This window comes from Notamacropus eugenii, chromosome 2, assembly GCF_028372415.1.
Source record: "Notamacropus eugenii isolate mMacEug1 chromosome 2, mMacEug1.pri_v2, whole genome shotgun sequence".
Lineage (NCBI taxonomy): Eukaryota > Metazoa > Chordata > Mammalia > Diprotodontia > Macropodidae > Notamacropus > Notamacropus eugenii.
Genome location: NC_092873.1, coordinates 460,452,752 through 460,464,957, shown reverse-complemented (window position 1 = coordinate 460,464,957; position 12,206 = coordinate 460,452,752). Strand labels below are relative to the sequence as shown.

At 36.8% G+C, this 12,206-nt stretch overlaps 1 protein-coding gene across 3 annotated transcripts in view; it reads left to right on the top strand.

The window, feature by feature from the left end:
* The window catches only part of C2H1orf21 (chromosome 2 C1orf21 homolog), a 263,712-nt gene that overhangs the window by 151,903 nt on the left and 99,603 nt on the right, over positions 1-12,206 (top strand). For all 3 annotated transcript variants that reach the window (XM_072648402.1, XM_072648401.1, XM_072648403.1), the window contains exon 3: positions 1,343-1,437. In XM_072648402.1, the coding sequence (XP_072504503.1) occupies positions 1,343-1,437 (95 nt within the window). The remainder of the gene's footprint in view (positions 1-1,342; positions 1,438-12,206) is intronic.

Below are 12,206 nucleotides of genomic sequence, written 5' to 3'. Positions count from 1 at the left end.
GCATGAGTGAGGGGGTAAGGCAGTATATACAGACATGATTGATATAAAAGAAAAGCATCAATAAAACATTTTAAAGGAATGTCACAAACAAATCTTAATCACAGATGACTCAAAAATGTAATGATTGGTGACTTTCAATTATGAAGCAAGATCTTCCTTTAAGTATGGTCCATCACTGGAAGATATCTGTCATTCCATGACAGTGTAGTTACCATCACCATCACTCTGTCCTCATTAACTTTTCCACTTACCAACTTTTAATAGTTTCTAGTTAGTTAGGTTAATGGTTTGGTCAGTGAGATAAAGGTAGCAGCTCTCCAAAAGCATCTCAGTTTTTGCCATCTTTGGATCTCTGTAAAAATGGAAGACCAGACAGGAAAGGAATTAAAATGAACCAGGAGTGAAGCCATATCTAGAAGTGATAGAGTAGATTGCCTTGGAGCAGATGCTTGATTGGAGAGGAAATTGGACTTAGTGGGCTTTTCTGCTGTGTGTGTGTGTTACTGTATTTGCTCCCATGAGTAAGCAGTGTGGTTTAGCAACTGCAGCATTGGTAACAGAATGTTACAATAGCCTTAAATTGGAAGAGGAGAAACCTAGGTTCCTTTGTAGGGACTGCCACTCTCATTGACCTTGGACAAATTGTCTTTGCTTTTGGGTGTTAGTTTTACATCTCTCAAGTAGGGATTATATGACACCTATCACATATCCACATGTGTATACTCACACAGTTCACCTGAAGGTTAAGATAAACTGTATACTTTAATATAATCTTTCAAGCACTTTGAGTTCTGTTGGGCTAAGTGCTGTGTGACAAAGATGTCGAGTTCAAAATCCAAGATGATCAAATCTGTTTGGATTAGACCTTCGGCAATCAATATCCACTTGGCATTACATGCATTTTTAAAAAGAGGAGAAACAATGTGGTCTGAATACAGAATTGAAGATTGCTGCCCCAGGATGATGCTCCAAATATAAAGCAGTTTCTTTTCATTCTCCCAGTTTCCCATTAGATGCAGTGTTCCTGTGACTCGTAGACTTAATAGCCTTTGTAAAAAGAAAAAAAAAAACTGCTGTTACTTCTGCCACCTCTTACTGTATCTGGGAAAGTGCCAGACAATGAAACTTTTGTAAATGTTTTCAAGGTACTGAGCATTTTCCAGTAAATAGGAGAGAAACTCTCCCAGAAAAGAAGATCCAGCACTCACAGGATTGATTTCAATGCACTTCTTGCAAAGGAAGGAAAGAAAAGGAGCTAACATCATTACGCTTTTCAGGGTGGCATTTTTTCCTTCCCTTGTTTAACTGTCTAAAATGTGTTTTCCTTTCTTTTCTTCCCCAGATGAGTATAGGATCAAACCTGTGGAAGAGGTCAAATACATGAAAAATGGGGCAGAAGATGAACAGAAAATAGCAACCAGGAACCAAGAAAACTTGGTAAAAAATAAGATTCTCCTATCATGGGGAATTGGGGTGCTACCATTATGATCAAAATCTGCACTACATTCAAATAGTAATTCACATATTGAAACAGAATTTCTTGATTTCTTGAAATTGCTGTGGCTATTTATAGTTTGCCTGGAAGCTTGCAAAATTATCCCAGTATCCTGTTTGCCTCTGAATAAGACCTTGCTTGATCTTGTTAAGAGAGAATGCTTCAGTGTTGAATTTTGTGTTTTTATATTCACCCCCTTTTAACTTTTTATTCAGGTCAAGATGAAGGATGATGACTCGTATATTCTCTGCATGTAGTCTTGTTGAAGGAAGTTACTTTTAGATCCCTTGCAAAACAAAACAAAGCATCTTAGATCTGTTTCTCAGTCTGAAGATAGGTTTGTCAGTACTTTATATTCGTATCATGAACTATTATGTGAGTGTTGAGATAATGGGAGAAATAAATATAGTTATCAATTTCATGCAACAAGAATTTATTAGTTGCCTACTATATTCAGGTACTGGGCTAGGTCCTGCAGATAGAAAAACAAAATAATCCCTTCCTTCTGTGAGCTCAGAGAGGAATTGTTGAGGTCATATCCAATTCTTCATGACCCCTTTTGGGGTTTTCTTGGCAAAGATGCTAGAGTGGTTTACCATTTCCTTTTCCAGCCCATTTTACAGATGAGGAACTGAGGCAACCAGATTAAAGTGACTTGCCCAGGGCCATGATTCAAAGCCCGGTGCTTTATCCACTGCACCACCTAGCTGCCCCACTGGGGTAGAGGGGAATAAGTAAATACAAAATAGGCTGTAATGTTATTTCTGTAAACAGGAAAGGCTATACAACTCTCAAATTCTGCTTATCTCAAGCACACATTTAACAGATGATATCCAGGAATTCCACCAATAGTCTATTTTAATTGTACATAATCAATTTTGCTTTGGTTTCTAAATTGTATATTTGTTGCACTTCATGCCTTAATGAGTAATCATCAAAGTAATTTTCAGTATCATAAAATCTGTCCATTTATTTTAAAGATATTTTTCCCTATTATGTATTTTATGTTTAATTTTAACTATAACCGAGGGATATGGAAGAATATTCAAGAACTCTTGAGGTCTGAAACCTATATACTTTCAGTGCTACTCTGATGAGCTTAATAAGCTCACTTTTTACAAACTGTTCCTGAGTTGAGTACATTTTATAACTTGAAATGCTACCATTTAAGATACTGAGTGGTCTGGGTGATTTTGAAAGTACTCGATCTGGCTGTATAAGGAATTGTTTTTCAGCATGACAGATCTCAGTGGCTAATACTTCCAGTGATAAGAACTTTCAATATTAACAGTGTGTATGGCTTGGTAGTATTTTAAATGTTCATGATTTGTTAGTACTTTCTCCAATGAGGCTACCTTCCATTTATTCTTATGTATGCTTTATATACATTTTGTCTTTCCCATCAGATTGTAAGCTGGTGGAACACAGGGGCCATTTTGCTTTTTCTTTATGTCCCCAGCACAGTGCCAGACACATAGTAAGGGATTAAGAAGTACTTAGTGATTGAGTAATTGTACTTGATAATGCAAAAGGGCTGAGTAGCTGAAACTTCAGGAGTCCTTTCTTTTCTTTATCTTGCTGAATAAATAGCATTTTGCCCTTTTCCAAGTGTGACTGCATCCTCTTGAGTTACAAATTGAATTCTTCAGCATGGGACTTTCACTTCTCAGCTAGATGCTTGTAAATAACACACATGCAATGGCTTAGTCTCCGATTTTCCTTACTAGAAATTTCTAGTCTACATCTTTGTGTCTGTGCTACCCCCTTTAAGAAGAATAGTTTTCTCTTGTGACACAGCTTTTTCCCCATCTTTAGGCACAAAATATATTGCCGATGTCACGTTTTTGCTTTTTTTTCAGTCAGCACCTGCTCCACAGTCAGCATTTGTTTATGCTGTAAGGGCAGGTGTGTCTCTTTGGCTTTGTTTTTTAAGGCAGTAGTAATGAACAGAATTAAATCTTTCTGGAACATCAGCATTTACATTGGCCTCATACACTGGCTGTGTGACCCTAGGTAAGTCACTTACCCTATCTGAGCCTTCCTTTACTCAATAGCAATATAGAAATATTAGCACCTACCTCACAGGGTTCTTTTGGGGATCAGATGAGATAAAGTATCTCTGTGCCAGCCTTAAAGTTCTACATAAATGTGATCTCTTGGTATTTTTGTTCACAATCAAAATAGAAAAGAAAAGAAAGAAGCCAAGGCAACCCAGTAGCTTCCTCATTTGTTAGTGCTTCCTTCTCTTTCAGTTGTAGATATTTGATTATATGTGTACCCATTGTGTACCTCAGTGGAATATAAACTCCTTGGGATGGGGTGGGGGGAGAGCACAAAGAGGTTCATTTTGTCTTGTTTAACAATATTTGTTGAGTTTAATTGCTGCAACCAACTCTTGATTGTTTTCAGGAAGGTTGTTATCTTTGTAGCTTAACATCCAATCTTTACCAAATTTTATCATTTTTTTACCTTCACAACATTTCTTGTAATGTCCCCTTCTCTCCACTTCCATAATCACTACCCTACTCAAGGTCCTTATCACCTCCCACCTAGACTATTATTACAGTAACCTTCTAGTTGGTCTCTGCATCAGCTTTCTCCCATTCCAACCCATCATCCATTCAATTACCAAAGTTATGTATTTCTCTAAAGCATAGGTTTGACTGTGTCACCCCTTACAATCAATCTCTCTCTCTTTTTCTCTCTCTCTCTCTTTCTCTCTCTCTCTCTCTCAATTCCATTGGTTCTTTATTATCTTCAGGATCAAATACAAAGTGCTCTCTTTGTTATGTAAAAACTTTACAACTTAGCCTCTTCCTGCCCTTTCAGTGTTCTTATACTTTACTCCCCTTCACACATGCTAGTATGAATTATACATGTCGTTCCTTGCATGTGACATTCCACTGACCCAACCTTTTACCTTTGCTTTGGCTGTTCCCCATACTTGGAATACTCTCTCCCCAGTTCTGCCTTTTAGCTTCCCTGTCTTCCTTCAAGACCAGCTCAAATCCCATCAGGAGGTTTTTCCCAGGCCCCAAACCCTACCCTACCCCACCCCCTTTTAGTGATTTCCCTTGAAATTACCTCACATCCATCCCTTACTTATCTTGTGCATAAATAATGTTTGAAAATCATCTTCCCCATTAGAATATGTGCTGCTAAGGCCAAGGACTGGTGGTTTTCTTTTTCCTTTTCATTGTATCCTTAGCACAGTGCTTAAAGCATAGTAAGTGTTTAATAAATGTTAGTTGACTGACTGACCTACATCTCTTTCTGATGAAATTCTTTACTTCAAAGTCCAGCCTAGGTACCACTTTCTCCATAAAGCTTTTACTGAGGAAGTGGAAGACTAAGAAAAAAGCCTTGGCCAAGAGGGAAACCTCTCCTCTGAGAGATAAGGGAGGAGGAAGGACAGAGATTAAGTGAAGAGACGGGAATTCAGAGGTAGGAGAGTATAAAGAGTAGAATTTGGAGTCAGAGGACCTGGGTCTAGATATAAGCTTACAACCAACCTATTTGACCTCCAGCAATTGCTTCACCTGATTTCCCTCATCTATAAAGAGATAGGATTGGATTAGATAACCTCTAAGCTTCTTTTCCACTCTAAAATTTTGATCCTGTAATCTTATGTTCATGTCTCAGTCTGTGATGTAAAGAAATAAGGGAGTAAAGAAAAGTGGTGGGTTCGGGAACTTGAGAAGAATGGAGAATATTTGAATATTTCTTTGAAGTAATTATCTATTTCTATGTCAAGAAACCTTGACAGCATTCAAGGCCCAATTGAGTTAAACAGCATCAGAGTCTGACGTCCTTCAGAAGTGTTCTGTGACCTGGAAGTAGGCCTAGAAAAAGCAGATGGATCGGAAGTATTATAGGGATTGTCACATACAGAAAGTTGAGGGTAGAAAGGAATTTAGAATATGTTAGTAATATTAATTTTATTTTCTATTTTTAACTTTTAAACTTTTATTTTTTAAATTAATAAGCATTTATTCTCCATCTTAACTCCTCTCCCTTCTCTGAGGAAAAAAAAGAGAAGTAAAATAAAATCCTTGTAACAAATGGTTAAGCAAAACAAATTCCCACATTGGCCATGGCCAAAAATGTGTATCAGATATCACATCTGAAGTCTATCACCTCTTTGTCAGAAGGGGTGACATGCTTGCTTCATCACTAGTCCTATAGAAATATAGTTGATCACTGTATTGATCAAAGTTCTTAATCTTCTAAAAGTATCTTTACAGTGTTATTGTTATATTGTTTAATTATTCTCTTGGTTCTGCCCAGTTCACTCTGCATCAATCCAACCAAATCTTTCTAGGTTTCTCATTTCTGATGGCACAATATAGTTCATTACATTCATATACATCATTTGTTCAGCATTCTCCAGTTGATGGGCAATCTTGTTTTTAGTTCTTTGCCACTTCAAAAATTGGTATTTTTATAAATATAGATCATTTTCTTCTTTCTTTGATGTCTTTGGGATATAGAACTAAGAAGTCATACTGCTGGGTAAAAGGATATGCACAAGTATAATGCCTTTTTGGGCATAGTTCCAAATGGCTTTCCAGAATGACAAGAGCAATTCACAGCTCAACCAATAGTGCATTAATGTGCCTGCTTTCCCACAGTCCCTCCAGTATTTGTAATTTTCTGTTTTTGTCCTCTTTGCTAGTCTCATGGGTATGAGATGGAACCTCAGAGTTGCTTTAATTTGCATTTCTCTAATTATTTGTGATTCAGAGCATTTTTCATATAGCTATTGATATCTTAGATTTCTTCCTTTGAAAACTGCTCATATCCTCTGACCATTCATCATCTGGGGAATGTTAGTGATGGTTTTGATTGTATGATAGACAGTCACAGCTAGAAATGGAAAACTAATTTTAAATTACTTGTCTCAGAGTGACTTTCTATTTAATGTCTGAAATAATATTTTTATCTCCCCCCTGTCACTTATCTTGGACCACATCTTCCTATGTGTCATAGTTCTCTTTCAAAGAAAGACTCAGTTTAATGTCAGGGGTTTTAAAAATTCTTATTTGTAAAAAATTCAAAAATAACTGTTATTCCACTATTGAAGACAGTTTAATTCAAGTATGCAATTCATTATAATTCAACAAACATTTATTAAACACTTAGTATATTAAGTATTCTGTACTATTCTCCAAGAATTTTTTTAAAATACAGCTCTACAATACAGAACTAATTCTCAAGGAGCTTACCATTTAATGGGAAAGAAAGCAATACAAGTAGAAATCATACAAACTAGACCAAGATAAATGGGAAGAAAAGGTACAAAGAAATTTGAGGAGATAGAAAATAGTTTGAGGAAAGAGGAAAATGTCAGGGAAGGCTTTGTGGAAGAGGTGCCCCCTGAGTTGTTCATTTAATGATGGAAACAATAAAGGCAGAGATGGAAGAGTGTATGATAAGGAAAGAGGGAGAGTGAGGAGTTCATTTTGGCTGAAATGTGGAATGTAGAGTCAAGGAACTAAAATGATACAAGATTAGGAAGTCAACAAGATAGATTGAGAGATTTCTTCCTGTGTAACTTGAGTGTGTTTGATTAGTGTCAAACTCTAGACTCTAGACTTTGGGGCTGTCATAAAATTATACGTAACAAGTGTATGTGACTTGAGTCCCCACTATGAACTACAATGAGTATAAAGGAAGCATAAGATATCGTATCGCCAAAAAGCATTTTATAATATAATTAAGGAAACTAGATGTCTACAAGTGAAATAGAAAACAAAACAGTAAATAGCAAAGTGCTGATTATGTCACTGATATGCTCTGAAGAGGTATCCAAGGATAAAGGAAATGCAGGAAACGATAGCACGACTTCAACCTTATCGCTTAGATCGAGGCAGTACTATTAGAATCACAGTATCTCAGATTTAGAAAGGATGTTGGAGGCCATATCATCTAAACCATACCAAGAATTCCTTCAGAAGTAATATGCCTAACAAATAGGTACCCAAGCTTTGCTTGAAGATTCCCAGGCTGTAGGAATTCACCACTTCCTCTGGTAAACCATTCCTTCTCCTTTCACATAGTTGTAATTGTTAGGAAGTGTTTTCTTTTTTTAATATAACTTTTATTTTTCTTCATTACATATAAACAAAGAATTTTAACATTTACATTTTTATTTTGAATTCCATATTCTTTCCCTTCCTTCCCTCCTCCACTCCCAAGCTTGAGAAGGCAAGCAGTTTGATATAGACCATACATGTGTAGGCATGCAAAACATTTACATATTAGCCATGTTGCAAAAGAAAAATACAGATTAAGCAAAAAAACCAAGAATAATAAAGTAAGTTTTAAAAGTATGCTTCAGTCTGCATTCAGACTCCAACAGTTCCATTTCTGAAAGTGGATAGCATTTTTCATTCCTAAGTCCTTCATTCAGTTAATCATTGTACAATATTGCTGTTACTATGTATAATGTTTTCGTGGTTCTGCTCATTTCACTTTGCATCAGTTTTTGTCAGTCAAAGTATTTTCTTATTCCTAGTTCTCTCCTCTGTGGTGAGACAAAGCATTAGTTTCTATTGCCATATGTATCTGATAAACCTGAGGGGAAAGAAAAATTGAGTAGCATTCTGTGGGACCTACAGTGTGGACTACCAAAATTTACTTATTTTTTACAACATTTTTTCTGATCCTTGTATAATCCATTACATAATTGACAAAATCTTGATCAGTATTAATATGTTAAATGACATATCAGAATACTCGTACTTTAGTAGTAAGATTTATTTTTTATTCTTTATTAAATTTTGTAACCTAAGTACAGGTTTCTTTGAACTATCATGGAGAACCTGCTATAAGGCAAATGATTTTATCCTACAAGCAAAAATAAAGAAAGAAAAAGAAAAGGACAAACTCTTCCATCAGAGCAGAGATCATTTTACAAAGACATCACTGTATAGAGAGTTGAAGATCTCTATGTCCCCTTCTCCTCTGACACAGATGCTATTCTGGTGCAGAGGCCATCATCACCTCACACCTTGAATATTACAGTAACCTTCTGGTTGCTCTCCCTGCCTCAAGTCTTTCCCTGCTCCAGTCTTCCACTCAGCTGCCAAAGTCAGCTTCCTGAAATTCAAGACTAACCATGTCACCCCATCCCTTCTCAGTGGCTTCCTATTACCTCCAGGATCACATATAAAACCTTCTGTTTGGCTTTTAGAGCCCTTTATAATTTAACCCCTTCTTCCCTTTCCAGTCTTCTCATACACTTTACTGCTCTCCACATACCCTACACTCCAGTGGTCTCCTCACTTTTGTTGGTGGTGGTAGTGGCATCCTCCCAAAAGCAGCACCGGCAACCCTGGCCATCATGTTATAATGCACTAACAAAAAACAAAACCACTTAATCAATCTGCTGTATCAGAGAAGACTTACACCAACTAAACTCCTTCACTTCACATTTTTTAAAATTTTACATTTTCATTTCTCAAGATCTCTGAAGAACCATCAAGAAAATCCAAATCACTATGTTCAATATTTTCCCCAAAATTAGATAATCCAAGTTATTGGTTCATATATTTTGTTGCCTGACATTTATCAGTAGTGACGGTCATAATATTTTATCTCATTTAATCTTCACAGCAACCCAGTGAGCTAAGTAGGGGATGTTTATTATTCCTGTTTCTCAGATGAAGGAGCTGAGTCTCAAAAAGGGACAACAACTGGCCTCTCTCCAATCACACAACTAGTTTATGCCTCTCAAGGAATAGTCTATGGGTATTAGAGGAACCAGCACCTGGCTTACTGAGCTCCTCAAGTATGCGAATTGTTTAACATTACAATCTATAAAAGATTTACCAATAATTCACTCAGGGTTTCTGGAGGAAATCAATTCCATTAACATCCTTGCCCTCTCTAATGTAAGTACTTTATAATGTTAATAGCATTCCTGCTATACTTTTTAAATATCCTCTGTTAATATAATCCACAGTGTTATCTTGTTTTCCTTAGCGATTGCTGACATTTTCAGGAGTGTACTCCTTAATGATCATTTAATCATTTTTCTAAGCAGTCAGTGGCTTGGATGATTTTTCTATTTTAGTATGTACTTCCTAGATTGATTCTTTACTCCAAGACTAATTTTACTTTTGTTTACAATGATTCTCACTTACCATCTGCTGATATCATTGTCTAAATGAATCTTCTTTTGATTCAGTTTGTTTCATTATTAGGCAAGCTTCTAGTTTTAGTAGTATTCCCAGATTTAGAGACTTGTTTTAAACATTCCTAAGTTACTATTATCACAGCATCATAAAATGCTATATATTGGAAACTCAGGGGTGATGTAATCATAGGATCATAGGCTTGGCAGGGGTTCTTAAACTAGAGTCTACAAACTTGTTTTAAAAAATGTTTCAATACCTGTATATTGGCATGATTGATTTCCTTTGCAATCTTTTGATATCAGATGAATTAAAATGCATTTTAAAAACATTCGGAGAAGGGAAACACAACACCAAAAATGTTATGAACCATGGCTTTAGAACTAGAAGGGACCATAGAGACCATTTTTTCTCTTATTTTACAGATAAGAAAGTTGAGGCCCTGAAAAATGGAGTGATTTGTCTGTGGTTATCCACCTATTGGTGAATTTTCTGGCATACTAGAAGATTGGAATTTTAACTTCTAATTATGTTTTTCTGTTTGCCTGTGTTTGCCAGAGCTAGACCTGTCAATGTTATGTCTACTAACTTCGTATTGTCATCCATATCATTCATGTATTGGATTTAAGCAATTTAGCCACCTACAGTAGTGAAGCATGGGACACTGTCTAGCCCAGGGATAGGGAACCTCTATCCTTGAGGCCACATGTGGCCTTCTAGGTCCTTAGGTGCAGCCTGAGTCCAAGTTTTACAGAACAAATTCTTTTATGAAGGGGGTTTATTCTGTGAAGTTTGGATTCAATCAAAGGGCTGCACTTGAGGACCTAGAGGGCCACACGTGGCCTCGAAGCCACAGGTTCCTCACCCCTGGTCTAGCCAAAAGTCACTAAGCTTTACTGGGCTTACTCATGAGAAATGGATGTTTTCAGGATTGTAAAGTAAATCTGGTGCCCTGAAAGTAAGCTGTGGTCAAAGTCACAAAGGTATTCATTGCATAGTGGATAGAGGACCGACTTTGGAATTAGGAAGACCCAGAAGTTCAAATGCCACTTCTGATGAATACTAGTGTGATCTCTAACAAATAATTTAACCTCTCAGTTTCCTCATCAGTAAAATGAAAAGTTCAGTTCCAATGATCTCCAAGATCCTTTTTGTCTCTAAATGTGTGTTCTTTATAAGGCCTCTCTGACTCAGCAAGAACAGAAGAGATGCTTTGGAATACCATAGAGTCACCATTTGAATTACTTAATCCTAGCTGTTGGTCAGTTAGCCAGGATATGCAAGGGTTATAGCAGTTGACTTTAGGAGGTGGGTTCAATGTCACTGTGCTGGCTAAAGGGCAGAGATACCTTGGCAGACTGTAAAAGATCCCTCACTAGCTGTTGGCCAGAGATCATACAAGATTATCATTCTCACCTCACTCTGACATACACTGGCTACCATAGGGATTTCTAATTATCTATATTCTTATATAAGTGGGAGGATGCTGTACTCCACAGCAAAGATTTAGGCTTAAATTGACTATTTCATCAGAGGAGCAGCATTTGATCAATTTACCCTAAAAAACTGAACTTGAGCTATGTTCTTCCCCCTGAGCAGAATACCTATTGATTCTGCTTCGTCCATGATTTCGTAGAGTGGCTAATACCCCGACAGATTTCCTGTTCTGTTCTCATTTGTCCTAGACTCATTAAATGGTGACCCCAGACAATCTTGGGAGGATTCTGTGCCTTCATTTTCTGTTTTCTTCATCCTCTGTTCTTCATATAAGGAGTTAGATTATTTTTATTTAGAAGCTATATAAGAGACTACCCTGTCACTATCAGAAAGTCCCTGTCTCCCTGAGTAGCTAAAATAGGCTTAGTATCATTGAGACTTAGTTAAAACAAACTGAATCTACTTAATAATGAGACTATTCTTAAAGAGAAAGTCCTTCCATCCATTTCAGGAAACCTTCATTAAACACCTATGGATGCACACAAGCCATTATCCTTTCTCCCAAGGAGCTTACCTTCATCTGATGCCTGTCACATAGCAGGTACTTTACAAATACTTGTTGACTTGATGTGGAGGGGATACATCATGTACGTAGATAAGTAAATACAAGATAAATTGAGGAAGGAGAGAGAGAGCACTTTGTCTACCTTTAGAGGTCATTTTTTTTCAAACCCAACCTCGGGGTGTTGGAAAGATCAAGGATCTGATGTCAACTCATTGCTTTCCTGTTCTGAAGGGCTTTTAGAAGACCAGAGTGGTGTCAGAGACCCAAGGTAGGATTTCCCATGATTTCTAGGGTACCTGAAGATTTTATTTAACTTTGCTTTAGAGAAGATTAGTTACCATCGTCTCATTGTCTCCCCCTGGTTATCCAACCCATAAAATATGGGTAATATTATACTCTTTCCTTAGACTTGAGAAATGTTGTCTGGCTTACATATAATGTCTGTGAGTATTTTTGGCTCCTTGGAACAGTAGCAACCCTGAGTTAATATAAAATTATGGTAACAATATTCTTCCTTTGTTACCTGTTACAAATAAAAAAGATTATGTGTCTTTTCTTCCACTAGGTTCTC